The sequence below is a fragment of the Dermacentor silvarum genome, chromosome 1 (assembly GCF_013339745.2).
Source record: "Dermacentor silvarum isolate Dsil-2018 chromosome 1, BIME_Dsil_1.4, whole genome shotgun sequence".
NCBI lineage: Eukaryota > Metazoa > Arthropoda > Arachnida > Ixodida > Ixodidae > Dermacentor > Dermacentor silvarum.
This window is the reverse complement of record NC_051154.1, coordinates 175,996,249-176,010,966: the sequence shown is the minus strand read 5'-3', so window position 1 is coordinate 176,010,966 and position 14,718 is coordinate 175,996,249. Positions and strand designations below refer to the sequence as shown.

Below are 14,718 nucleotides of genomic sequence, written 5' to 3'. Positions count from 1 at the left end.
ATCGGTGATGTCATGCCGGTCGATAAGCAGCGAGTTGCGGCTTCTCTTTTCGTGCTTGGAAGCCTATCTCGGCAAGCAGGCGACGCACAGTACACCGCCTTAGTGATGGTAGTTCCATACGCTCCGAGAACTCGGTAGTTACCTTCTCGACCGTCGGTATCTCGTTGCGGCGAAAGAAATCGTGCACACATGATCTCAGCGCGCACAACGTGAAGCTGTCAAACTTCGCGATGCGTCTCCTCTTCTCCGCATTGCGTGGGCGCTTTCGCGAGGGCGTCGTCAGTTTGCCACCCGAAAAATGCGAAGCTTTAACTTCCTGCCTCACCCTGAACACAGTCCTTTCACTTACACCAAGCATGTCGGCGACAAACTTGCTCGTGTCCTCCACGCTGCGTTCAGGCTGCCTGTTACGCCAAAACGTGTAGCAGTGGAAGATCATGTTGCGTGAATCGCTGTTCAGGATGTGGCCGCTCTTGTTCTTGCTGAGGCTCCTTGGTGGTGTGGTCATCGAGGCGACACAAGGCTCGTTCGGCAACAAAGGATCGCGTTCCGATGTCACCTCGCTGGGCTCCATGGCGGAAAACTTGCCACCATTCCGATGTCACCTCGCTGGGCTCCATGGCGGAAAACTTGCCGCCATCTTGCCCGAACTCACGAGATCGCAGGTTCGCAACCGCGAAAAAAAAAGAAAAAAATATTAATTAAAAATAAGCCCAACGCATTAAAAAAATAAAGTTGTGCAAACACACAAAAAGTATATATGAATCTTATGCGACTGCTACGCCCGGTGCCGTCGATCTTGCTCTGTAGCAGACGACGCACAGCGTTGTAGAAGGCACGGAGTTATTTTTCTCTCGCGATCCGGCATGTGTGGTAGCATTTCCATCATGAGAGTTTTACCAGACCACTCGTCAAGATACACAAATCTTATTTATACCGACAAATACGTGTTTTAGAAGCAGTCACAATTTTTTGAGTGGGACTATTTCTTTAGTCGCGGAGGAATTGGCTGCTGCGCTTCGGTCAACTGGGCGGGGCCTCCTCCTGTCTTCTAAAGTTGTACCCGACTATAGTTAAGCATCTTATAACCATGACGTTCTTATCAAAAAAATATGGTACTTTGTTTACAGGCTGGTGCTCACATAAGCATGATACTGCCGTGCATACATTTCTTTTCTTGAAATGCATGAAAACTTATTGTATCTAGTTTATTGATCCAACACATTATTTCCATAAGTGTCTCGCTTCGCTTTTATCATGTGCAGACAACCACCAAGTTCACTTGCAGGCACTCATGTGCGCGTGCACCTCTCACCTTCACTATTTACCCTTTTCGCGGAGCAATTGGTTTTCGAGAAACGAGATGGCGCTTTCGGCGGCGCGCCATACGTTGCCTCAGCGAAACCGCATGACTACAAAACCATTACCGTTTCTGCCATATCTGTGGGATCATCTGTCGGAAATGCAGCTGGGTTTTCGATCACACACTGTGGTCAATAGACCGATCTCACCAACCAATCGCGCAGGTTGGTCAGTGGGATCGGTCTATTGACCACAGTGCGCCGGTTTTCCGGAAGTAGAACTGCCACCATCTTGGTTGTAGTAAACTGGTCAACCACACCCCCGCAGTTCGCACCCGTTGAGTACTGCGCACGAGCTTCCCAGACATCTCTGCGACTCCACCACCGAGAAAAATTTGTCATTTATATTAAGAAATTACATTGGCTGTTCATTGCAGCATGCGAGGCAAACGTTGAAAAGTGCCTGCTGCTCTTTCATTTCGGTTGTTACCCGCTGATTACGCGTTGAGTATCGCATTTGTTCGAGCTCTGTATGTAGTACATGCTGATGTACGCGGTCGTTTTGCGTTACTATTTTTTCACACGTACATCTCGGTGACTGCAACGTTATGTTTGCTTAGCGACAGAGATAATAGGATTTGTATACCTGTTGGAGACAGGTTTGAAATGCGGCGCCGAAACTTTCATGCCCTAATGATGCTTACCTACATGGGTTTCGCGCACGACTTGCAGACTTCAGTAACAGCGATATCTAGAAGTTCTTAGGTAAGCTAGGCGGCGTTTTTAACAGTGGAGCTGTTTAAGCCGGCCGTTACCTTGCGATAGCCAATCAATGGCTAATCGATAATCAATCAATAATCAATAAATTCTGGAAAATGCTAGGGATGACTTGGTAGTGCTTAGCCTAGCCCAAATACGTGGCCAATACCTTGCGATAGCCAATCAATAGCTAATCGATAATCAATCAATAATCAATTAATTTCGGGAAATGCTAGGGATGAATTCATAGTGCTTAGCCTAGCCTAAATATGTAGTCAATACCTTGCGATATCCAATCGATAGCCAATCAATAGCTAATCGATAATAGACAAATAATCAATAAATTACGAAAAATGATGGGGATGACTTGGTAGTGCTTAGCCTAGCCCAAAAGCCAGGACTAGCTAGGTGCCCATCAGCTCCGCTGTCTTCAGCATTGCGCCTCCAGTGCAAGCTACGCTAATTTTTTATTTGCATTCAAGCGAATAGTACGCTTGCTGCTTCGAAAACTCCGACTGTGTGGCGTGAGGCGAGCGCCCCATTTTTTGCGCACGTGAATACGTGCCACTCTCCATTGTGAGCAGCCGTGATATGCTTTCATTGGCGATTCGTACTGGTCGACTAAGTCGTTTAAGACAGTATCATGGCTGTCACTGCTAGCAATGGCAGAGACCTCTACCATAACCATAAAAATTGCCAAAAACGTTCTGAAACAGGACTAGTATTCTAGCGACCCTAACAGGACGCACAGGCACTCTGAGCGGCTGGAGCGGCCGGATGACTACAAGTACCAACATGCACCGCGGCAGCAGTGGCGTCGTGAAACTGGCTGGTGGGATCGGTCTATTCATGCTGCAAAATGTGGAGCGGTGGATTGAAGGCGTGTGCAGTAGGTGGCTGCAAAAATAGTGACTGGCATATTAAAGGAATGGAATGAGTATGTGTGACCAAGTTCACGGACCGTTGCTACATACGGACAGCCTCTGTTGCAGCCCCACTGAATGTACGACTTTCCTTGTGGATTAAAAAAAAACAAAAACAAAACACTTATCCTCCAGCGTTGTATCGCTAACCTCCAGAGAAAAGACTTCAACCCCGGAACGTCGGCAAGAGTGAGTACCAAACAATGACAAAGGGAGCAGCGCTGCTTCCTGGCATAGTAAGTTTCGCACACGTTATCTACACACATCGACCCCAACTCACACCGCAAGCTTATGCACACTCTATCGCCAACGTATCAAGAATAGGTGAATGGGCACACACTTGAATCAGTGCACCAAAGCATGGGTGACAGCGACAACACCGACAGCACACAAATGGTCGAAGCTGAATGTTTCGTGACGGTCCACAGGAGTAAGTGAGTTACTAGCGATAATACATCTTTGCTACAAGCTATTATAAAGTACAGAAAGGCTACGTTCCAAGCCTTGTGTGCAGCAAGACTAAATCTATTGCAACTGAGCACACCTGAGAGCGATTAGGCAGAAAATAATCAGGTAGTGACCGCACCGACGAACTTCACTGAGTCAGAAACGTGACAAACAACTGCTTCAAAGTAGTTGCCAAATAAAGAACGAAGAGCAAAACACACTGATCCTGACTCAATTCATAAGCGGAAAGCTTGGATAGTTTGGAATACATTTTAGTCTCGTTTTTAGAACAAGCACCATATACATTGCTCGCACCGTTTGGACAAAGCTTAACCCTTTGTTGAACAGCGGGACATATACGTCCCACTTTTCATTCCACGTTCTCGGTGCTGTCGCTCCTTAAAAGAGCTCGCTCTACAACATACAAGCCACTAACTCTATCTATTGAGCATACCACAATATTCTGTATGCACTTTGATAGCGCTTCCGCTAAGTGGAAGCACACAACAAGACAAGTAGCAGTTTTTGTTTTTTCATGTTTCCTTTTCCGTTTTTCTGTGTTTTTGTGAGCTACTTTGAAGCAAGAAAAAATGTCTGTTGAGTAAATCTTGTGTTTCTTGCACTACAGTAGCCACTTACAAACAAACTATCAGCTATAATTTGTGGTGTTTAGCGTGCATAGATAAACGGAACGTTTTTTACGAAAACCAGTGTGATTCACCTGTTCCAGGTTAGGCTTAGCGTATAGTGTGCGGGCTGTTCGGTCCGTACTGATTGCTTCTTTCTTTTGCTAAAGATAAGAAAAAGCGTCTCACTGCTCAAGGAGCACTTTAATTATTCTGCAGCTTGCCAGAGAACTCTAACAACAGTGATGATGAGCATTGTTCGGAGAACCTTCCGGATGGTTCTCCGGAAGCATCGATTCTCCGGAAACACTCACCACCCAAACTTGACAGGCACGCGATGGCGGTGCCGCTGGTGCTCAACTAGCAAAAAAGAAGTCCGCACGAAGTACATGGGCAATGTGTGCAACGTTCCGCTGTGTGCAACTTGCTTGGCACCATTTCACAAAAAAATGTGAACGGCCTCAAGTGGACAGCGGGACATTTGAGTCCCACTTGATCAAAGTGACCTAACTGGACAGTGGGACATATAAGGTCCCACTTTTTTTTTTCGGAATAAAACATTTCTCGGTGTTCGGATTGGTTTTTATGGAATCAAGAAGTGATAAATAGCTCACTCAAAATCTCTTACACAAGATAACAATTGTTTCCTCGTTGTGCCCACCAATGGGTTAATGAGCTTCGATAGCGCTTTTACATGTCCCCTGAAGCTGTCGCCAAAGCTTCGTGTCGACCACCCAGTCAGCGTCTACAATATCTCCCAAAACAGAGGTTTCCTGAGCCGCACCGGGCGCCATGCACACCCATTGTAAACACGGAGGCAACGGAGGCAGCTGAGGCAAGCAATGAACGCGTCCCCATGTGACCAAACATGGCCGTGCCCACGAGATCACCGCGAAAAGGGTCAATAGCTACACGCACTGGACATTTCAATTACATTTTTAACATTGAAATAATTTAATTTTTGTTTGAAAGAAAATTACTTATTTTACAGTGTATCCATATAGTGAAGAATAAACCATGCACACTCTACACACAATAAGTTTTCAGCATTTCAACATCAGTAATAAAAAAATCCAAGGACACCTAAGCCCTTCTTATGAGTTGCGAATGTGAAAGCATTAATGTCCAATTGAACACCGCTGAGCAGCCCTTCGAGTTATGAACTCCTTGAGGGGAAGTGAGCGTGTTTTGATTTGGCCTTTTCCAGGCGCAGTTAGAACGCAGGCGAGAGCTTGTGTGGACAAGGAATGCGCAGATAACACAGGCTTTTGAGAGTGACAGCGAGGGTGATTTGGCATTGCGGTAATGCCCTCTCCCCTGACGCAACACCTGGCAAGCTACTGCTGCAGCAGGTGGGCCCTTTCATCCGCCCTGCTCCGTCGAGGCGCGCTCGTGCCGTGGTGTCGCAGCCAATGAAAATTTAGGTGCTGTTACAGGCGTTTTCACTCAATGAGCCATCATCTGACGCTTTTGCATCAACAAATGTCTGCTAATATTTTTTCGAGAGTAGTTATTCTGATGAATTTAAATCTGCAGGAAAATATTAACAAGTACATCAACCCTGGGGTCCACATACTGATAAAAAAAATCCATCATCAAAGGGCTAAGCATTCAGAGGATGGTGGGGCTTCATATTGCAGGGAAGAACAAGTATCCTTTTGAGAGCAAGTGTGGGTTGCCTGCTGTGTGCAAAGAAGTAATATTTGCTTCAGGTGTTTCTGACAGAATAAAGTAACTTCAAAAGTTTTTCAAAGTTTTAAACTACCAGTGACTGTAATCTACACATTATGCAAGATTAATGTACACACAAGCCTGCATCCCTAAAACATTTCAGTTTTATGTACTTTGCTGCACAGAAAAAACAAAATGTGTGCAGCCCCTGGAAAGTAAGGCTAGTTTCGGTTTCAAGAACATGCACACTCCTAGCGCTTGCCGGACATCCCAAGTTATTTTTCTTATTTCTCTTTTTGTGAATTTTAAATCGGGGGAAGCGCGGGAAGTGGTCGCCATTGTGCGTCCATCAAGCTTGCATCCGCTCACCCTTGCCACTCGCTCAGCGATATCACAAATCAGATCGCGCTTGGTCGTCTGCTTCGGTTGTCGTCCCAAGTGTGAAGATGGGAAAGATAAGACAGAGAAGCTGGATCAGGCGTGCAGCAAACAGAAAACGCAAGAAACCAGGTCAACCCAGCATTAGACGAAGATGGCTAAATCGCGGCATCACAAGTGTTGCGCGGCTCTGTGGTGTTCGAACACCGGGAATTCCAGTTCTGCGAAGTTTTTCAGGTTTCCTAATGACCACGGGTAAGCACAAGTATATTTCACTCTATTTTCCGAGCAGGTATTCATTTTGTATGAGTAAACCAGTTCTGTGCAAGCCTGAGTGGACTGACATAAGGGCAGTGTCGCTCGACTCATTCATAATGACGGCAGCCCATCTGTCGCGGGTGAAATACTTGTAATGATGGGCTTGAGTGAGTGTTTTTGGGCTATACATTTTGTTCACTCTTTGTCAACATACACAGCCAAGGTTAAAAAAGAAAAGAAAGAAAGACGCAGCTGTGGTGGTTAATAATTTTCGCATTGGTTTGGGTCTTCTGGAATCTATTTTTACGCATTATGTACAAATTTCCATTGTGAATGAAAATTGTTTCTGTAGATTGTCACTTTCGCATTGTGTGGAGGTCAGTCTTTTTCCAGTACCGAATGTGTGAATAAAAACAAAAGCGTTCAACTTTTACTTGTGTTGAGTTTTGGCGGGCCGAGAAATCGGCTAGTTTTAGTTGATCCACTTCACAACGCACGAACAAAATGAATGATTGATGGTGCCAGGAAGTTATTTTCTTTATGCTACCCCCCACTATATCTGTGGACTATTTGAAGTGACAAGTTAGGAATTTCAAAGTGACTACTTTCACGAAATGAAGAAATTTAATATATTAATCACGAATATTGATAATTAACAACGGTTCGCTATATAAATATTCTTCATTATGATTGCTTGGCACTGGTGCGTACGAGTAATGTACCAGTAGTTTAGGAAATGAATAGCAGCTTGCAAGGTAAACCTGGTAGGAAGAAAGCGCTTCCTAATACACGACACACTTCAGCGGGTTCTGCTCCGCGATTTGGCCAATGTCGCCGCACGGCCAGCCTGCAAGAGAGCACGAACACAGTCCGCTTGCATGCGAAGCGGGAAAGGAGGGCTTCAGCGGCAACCCTCCTCCTCCCAGCTGCGCGCCCTCTCCCTTCTGACCTCATCAGTGACGTCATGGAGGCATTGTTTCGTTTGTGAATTATTTCGAGTAGGATATCCGGCAGCCGCCAGTGGTGAAAGCGGCGCTGCCGCCGCATATCGGCATGGGACCGAGCGTCCCATGAGAGGTAGTGGAACCTCGATGATACGATCGCGGCTAATACGAATTTCCGGATGATACGAATTTTTCTGCGGTCCCGGCCGAGCCCCACTGCTTTGCAACGTGCTAGAAAACGGTTGTTACGAATCGATTTTCGACCCGCGTCGGTTGATACGAATAAATGCCGCCTTACCGACGGCCGCGAAAGAGAACAGCGCGCAGTCACTCGCTTTCTCCCTTTCTCTTTTGGTGCGGAGGCCGCGAATGGGCGCGAAGAGCTCGAAGCGGTGGCGCTTTTGTTGCTTTTGTGCTTTTCCTCCTTTTCCGCGTGCCGTCGGGCGGAGTGGCTGCCGTGCTTCGGGCCGCGTTCTTTTTTGCGCCATTTTGCCTAGTCGCAGCGAGCTATGTCTACCGAGATACGATCTCAGCTGATTCGCGCGGCCGTACGCCGAGGCGCAGGAGCCTCCGTTGGCACGTCTTCCGTCGGCTGCGTTATCGGTGCCGATGGCACAGGGCGATTGTGGGTTTCGCTGCTGGAGTCGCACGGTGCAAGATAGCGCGGCACGTAATCCGCGGTGCAAAGTTGCGCTCGTTGAGTCGGGTGCTCCTCCGCTTCTCCCGCTAATCGCCGTATTTTTCTTGCCGTAGGAGCGCTTCCGTATTCCGAAGGCGTGCTTCGTCCAAAGTTTATTCGCCAACGAGCGACGATCCATCACTAACCTGGGAGTTCTCAGTAATTCGAATTCTGTGTGTCAAGTGAAGACGCCGGCGTGGTTTACGAAGCAGACAACTGCGGTTGCCATCTTGCCCCTGCCACAGCAACAACCAACGGAGAGACGCCTTTCAGCACGGCAGCCAATCGGAGGCCTGCTTTTATCAGAGGGCCTGTGTGACTACCTATCGCAGACCCGCGCTTCTTTGGTGTTTGTGCGTTTGTTACAAGTTGGCAACGACGGACGAATTGAGAAGCGGAACGGCGAAACTTTGAGCTTTCGAACGATACCAAGATGGCGGCACTCGGTGGCGGGAAATACGAGATATGGCTCCGTGAACTGCGGTGATATTGCGCGATTTAAAGCTGTTTTCTCGTCCTGCGCACTGACGAATTAAACTTTTTCGGGCACTTTCAGTGCGTTTTCAGCCAAACCATTTTGATGCATTGTAGATTAGGCGTTGCAGATACCCAAACGCGAGGTTTTAAAAAATCGATTTTTCTCGCGATTTTCGCGATCTGATCTCTGCGTCCCCCCTTAATTTAGCTAGCTTTAATTGTGTTTCGATGATATGAATTTCGGCTAATACGAATATTTTTAGTGACCCCGCGAGATTCGTATCATGGAGATTCCACTGTATAGGGAGTTTCCGGCGCATGTGCGTGCGTGGGTGCGTGCGTGTGTGTGTGGGGGGGGGGGGGGGTGTAACAGACAGAAGAACACAATGAAAACAGTTGTTAAGGTACAATACTACTGAATACACTAAAGCCAAAAGCGCCACCAATGTGATGTAAAAACGCATACTTACCACAAGACTAGATGCTGCTTCTTCAGGGTCAACTTTTGGAGGTGGCTGGGAATGATCAGTGTCAAGGACCCAGCGCAATACGCCAAGCAGATGGGCCGACTCGTGTGGATAGGTACGCATCAGCTTGAGGATAAACTCAAGATGCCTGAAGCTAAGGAGATGTAGTCCAGGCAAAAAGCTGGGCACCACTGGGAATAGCGGTGCATGGGGCACCGCCTGGCGAGCACTGAAATGGTGTTGCTGGTCCTCAAGAGCAGATGACGCAGAGTCCATCGAGTCACCACCATGCTTCTTAAAGGGTTGGCCAAACAAGGAGAAGTAGACCTGCCAGAAAATATGCAGAACAACATGCTCATTGCCATGTAGTACACACCAGCATTCAACTGATGCCTCTCGGTTCATCGTGCCAACATCCAATACAGCACAGCGTGTCTTGCAGCTCCTACCAACAAAGGCTAGAAAATCATAATAAGAACCATTCATCTGTGCTACTCACTAATTTTATCCAAATCTATGTTTACCTGCTTTGGTATACCTTGGCAGCAGTATGTGCCCTAAGTATTTTCTAGCATATGGCAAGCCTATAGCCTACTTGCACTAGTACGAACAGGCACCTGAAATGTGCCTCGTGGACATCATGCTACTCTGCTCAAATTTTGTGTAAACAGGGCAGAATACAAACTGGGGCAAATAACAAATGATTGAGAAAAAATGTGCTAGATCTACATGGAACAGTAAAAGGCTACAGAGTTTATTTCAGAAGACAGTGAGAGAATCTACCTGAAAAGTTGCAGCAACAACAATGAGGCCGAAATTTAGAGCTTATGTACTGAAGAAGAATGAGCAGTATGCACTGCTTCAAGAAAGACGACGACGACGAGTTGGTCGCAGCCTTGTACCTGTATTGCCTGTGCTGTTTAACCTCTCGCTGCAATGCTCTACTCTCTGAGAGCTTCATTAATTAAACTAGAATGCCTCTCTACATTTGGTGGACGTGCCGGACCCTTTACCGACCTGGAACTCTGCAGCCGGACGCTCCCTCCCATTTCTGCCATGCTTGAGGACACCGCGGCACCCGATCCTCCCCAGGCATCGCCTGTCGTCTGCACCGGTGCTCTACGCCAACAAGATCCTCCTGTCGCGGCTCTGATGACCATGACATAGAGAATTGGCTTTCGTCATACGACCGTGTGAGTGCACATAACAAATGGAATGACACAGCTAAACTCACTGACGTCATCTTCTATCTTTTGTGGGGATGCGCGACTCTCATGCGTCTCCTGTGGTCCAGCTTTATCGCGTGGCTGGGTGCCGGAGGCGGTCGTAGTGGTTGCGGTGCATTGCGAGAGATGGCGCGAGTGTTGCGATGCTAACGCCACCGAAGGGCAGGGTGACTTGGGAGAAAAGGTCGAAGGCGCTCTCTTTTTGGGTTCAGATCGGTGAGCAACGTCCGCATGGGTGAGACCCCACACTTTCTGGAGTCGCTAATCTCTGGTTCCGGAATCATGAATCCGACCTTTCCAGCTGGACAGAATTTACAAATTGTTTCAAAGAAGTCTTTGGTCGCCCTGCTTGTGTGCAAGCTTCGCGCGGAACAACGCTTACGTGGTCACACTCAGCAAAAGAGTGAAAACTTCACAAGCTAGATTGAAGATGTAGTTGACCTTTGCAGATGCACTAACCCCACTATGCCCGAAATTGAAAAGATAAAGAATGTCATGAAAGGCATAGAGGATGATGCCTTCCAGATGCTCTTGGGGAAAAATCCTCGAATGATAGATGAGGTAATCACCCTGTGCCAGAGCTACGATGAGCTCTGCAAACAACACCTTACTACACGCTGAGCTGTCGCGCCGGACGACACGGTTTCGGCCCTAACCGACAGTTCCAGTGCTGCTCCCACCCCACTCCTCGTTTCTCAACCAAATAAAACAATTTGTTCAAGAGGAAGACGCGCGCCAACTGTCCCTTCTGCCTACTACCTAGTCGTCCGAGTCCTCTTTGTCTCTGGAACTCCGACAGGTCATACACGAACAAGATAGTGACCCACTACCTCTCGCTAATCAGCCACCTCTAGCGCCGGTCCCGCTCCCACCTGCAGTTGTGCACTACATGCCCACAAGCAGTTTCTACGCGTTGCCTTCTGCAGCTGCGAACTACATGCCCAGAAGCAGCTTCTGTGTGCCTCCACAGCCCCTACGCTCAGCTCAGCATTGTGCACCCCAACATGGGCCCCCTGTTCTCAATCCGTGGCGTACCCAAGACAACCGGCCCATCTGCTTCGCGTGTGGTTTTGCTGGCCACGTGGCATGGTTTTGCCGCCGGCGAGGTTGGTACCCTCCTGATACTGCGAGACCACAAGGAAATGCTCCAGACTCCCAGTCCCGCTATGCTCCACCAGTTCTGCAGTTTGCTTCCTTGTCTCCTGCTCCCAGAAGCTTCAACACTCGTCGGTCTCCATCTCCCCGTCTACGTTCACTGTCCACCATTATCTGTTGCCCTCCAGCTGTGGAGGAAAACTAAAAGGCACAGCTCCAGAGCCAAGATCTGCGATCTCATTGAACTGCTCAAGCCTTCGTTTATTCCCTGCAAATGTCTTTGAAGTTTATGCCAAAGGTATCACCGTTTACGCGCTTGTAACCACGGGTGCCGCCGTGTCAATGATTGCCAACCAGCTTCGCCGTACGCTCCAAAAAGTCACGACGCCGTTTTCCGCTATTTCGCTACGTACAGCAAGCGCTTAGCCAATTCAGCCTTTAGGAACATGTACCGTCCGGGTCACCATACAAGACAGTTTATACCACATCGAGTTTGTTGTTCTTCACCGCTGCTCTCATGTCATCATTCTCGGATGGGACTTCCTCTCATCTCATCACGCAGTTCTTCATTGTGCCCGTGCAGAACTTGCGCTGACTCCATTTTGTGGCAGTACTTCTGAAGATTTGCCTTTATCTTCTGCTCAAGTGTTCGTTGCCACTGACACAGATATCCCTCCTTTCTCTTCCGCCCTTGTGCTCGTTTCCTGCGCTGCTTTCTACGATTCCACAGTTCTTGTCACGCCGTCTAAACTTGCTGCACGCCGTTATCCCTTCTTGCTTCCCTTTGCCCGCCTTCCCATTCGCCAGGGACTCCAGCGCACTTTACGTTTCGAATCCGTTTTCGTATCCATCAAGCTTACACCTTGGCGAGTGCCTCAGGTCTGCTGACAAATTTGACACGAGCTCTGTCTACGATGTGCCTGATAACTCGACTCCTCTTCAGGTTAATGCCATGGCTCTTCCTGTCTCTGCGTTTGAGCCGGCCTGTGACAGAATGGTTGCTCGGTCTATTGATCCGAACCTCACTCCGAGTCAGCGCACGCAGATCGTCGACCTCCTTAACCGATTTCGTACTTCGTTTGACCTCCAACAACAATGTTTAGGTCGTACTGTATTTACTCGATTGTAACGCGAGTTTTTTTCCAGATTTTTGCTACCTGAAGTCGATCCTCGCATTACAATCAAATACCGAAATTCAAGTTGGCTAAAAAGTGCAATGATGCACCCAATTTTAATCACCAAGTGAAATGTGCGAGTGAAATCGCGCGAGGGACGCGCACTTTCATGGAGAGCAAATGCACGGCGGAGAGCAAATGCGACGTCTCTATCGCACGAAAGGCCGTGGGGGAATGTGAGGGAGGGAGGGGAGGCAACGTTTAGCTGCAGCACCAAATGCATATCTCGCAACCGGGCACAAGGGGAACTGGCGACTCACTCGATCTCGCACACGAAAGGGGCAAAGCAGGAAGGCAGCGGGAGAGAGAGGGGGTGCGGCTTCTACTCAGCGTACTTGTACTTTGCGCGGCTGCGGGCTGTCGCGCGCACTGTATCTTGAAAGTGATCTCCACACGGCTTTGACCTTTGTATGCGCTATGCTTTCGCCGCTCAGTTTACGTTGAAGCGATAGACCGCACGAACCTTCGCTCGCTGCTGCGGCTGCGCTTGCTCACGCCAGCGTTTTGACAGAGGTTGTCTGCAGTCATCGAGTGTGATCTATTCATGTTTGCTTGTGCGTGCTGACACCATGCTTGTTAATTCAGTTAGTAAGCGAATGTGTCCAAGTTTATGCAGCCGATAAAACTAATACCCTTACTCCGTATAGCTCTCTACTAATTTGCTATCACAATTGATGCTTCACCTTTTGGGCGAAACTGCGACATTTTCATGCATCCGGTGGACTCTCGTTACTTTAACGGTTTTCTTCTTCACTTAGTTATTTTTTTTTTTTTGCTGGACACAACAAAAAGTCACCCTTCGCATTACTTTCGTGGTTTTATTTTTTCTTGATGGACGCAATGAAAAGTTACCCCTCATGTTACAATCGCGGTCGCGTTACAATCGAGTAAATATGGTATCTCCACAGTCGTTCTTCACATATGGACGCTACGTCAGTGTCCATATCGTGTGTCCGTGACGGAGCACCGTGTCATCGACAAGCAAGTAGGAGACAAGCTCCAACGCGGCGTGATACAGCCTTCACACAGTCCCTGGGCCTCTCCAATAGTGCTGGTCAAAAAGAAAGATAGGACAATTCGTTTTTGTGTGGACTATCGACAACTCAACAAGATCACCCAGAAAGATGTCTATCCTCTACCCCGTATCGACAACGCACTAGACTGCCTCCAAGGCGCTGAGTTCTTTTCGTCCTTAGACTTACGATCCAGTTATTGGCAAGTCCTAGTGGCTGAGGCAGATCGCCCGAAAACAACATTCGTTACGCCTGACGGCTTATATGAATTTACCGTGATGCCCTTTGGCCTGTGCCACCTGCCACATTTGAAAGAATGATAGATAACATCCTCCGGGGCCTCAAATGGCAAAAGTGCCTCTGTTATCTGGATGACATCATCATCTTTTCCCCAGACTTTTCCCCCCTTCTCACCTGCTCCAACTCGATTGCGTCCTCACCTGCCTCGCCTATGCTGGACTCCAGCTCAACTTAAACAAGTGTTGCTTTGCCACCCGGCAGCTAGTCATCCTTGGTCACATTGTTTCGAAAGATGGTGTGCGCTTCCTGATCCAACTAAACTCCAAGCCGTGGCCGAATTCCCATGACCAAAGACCACAACAGAACTCTGCAGCTTCATTGGATCATGCTCATACTTTTGCAGTTTCATCCGCAACTTTGTCACCATAATAGCGCCTCTGTTGGCGCTCTTTGGCCCTTGCGCCAGTAAACACTATACATCATCATCATCAGCGCCTTTGATGCAGCTTCTCACGGGTAACCACGACCTCAGCCTGGCCACCACTTTGCAATGCCGCGATAACTAAATTCCGTCTATACCTCTACGGCCACCCATTCGACGTCATAACTGACCACCATGCCCTTTTGTTGGCTGTCGTCCTTAAAAGATACTTCAGGTCACCTCGCTCGATGGGCGGAGCCTCCAGGATTACGATATTCGAGTGCTGTACTGCTCTGGCCGTAAAGATTCGGATGTGGATGCCCTGTCCCACTCCCCTGTGTCAGGTCAGCCCAATTATTCAAAGGTACCAATATGCTAGTCCTCCCGTACCGCCATGGACATGCTTTCAGAGCACCAGAAGGATCAATGGATTGCTTCCATGCTGGCTTTTATGTCATACCCATCAGCGTCTTCTCCTGGCCGTGCACTGCGTCTCCAAGCACACCACTTCGCTGTTCGTGACGGGCTCCTATACTGCCCTAACTACCTCTCGGGTGGCCGCAAAATGGTTACTTGTGGTCCCTTGGTATCTACGTTCGAACATCTGTGCAGTGTTTC

The 14,718-nt window shown here is 48.3% G+C and overlaps 1 protein-coding gene across 1 annotated transcript in view; it reads right to left on the bottom strand.

Moving 5' to 3' along the window:
• LOC119436435 (ATP-binding cassette sub-family A member 2-like) overlaps positions 1-14,718 on the bottom strand; it is a 342,759-nt gene that overhangs the window by 289,407 nt on the left and 38,634 nt on the right. Inside the window, exon 6 of the mRNA XM_037703279.2 lies at positions 8,934-9,257. Within this exon, the coding sequence (XP_037559207.1) occupies positions 8,934-9,257 (324 nt within the window). The remainder of the gene's footprint in view (positions 1-8,933; positions 9,258-14,718) is intronic.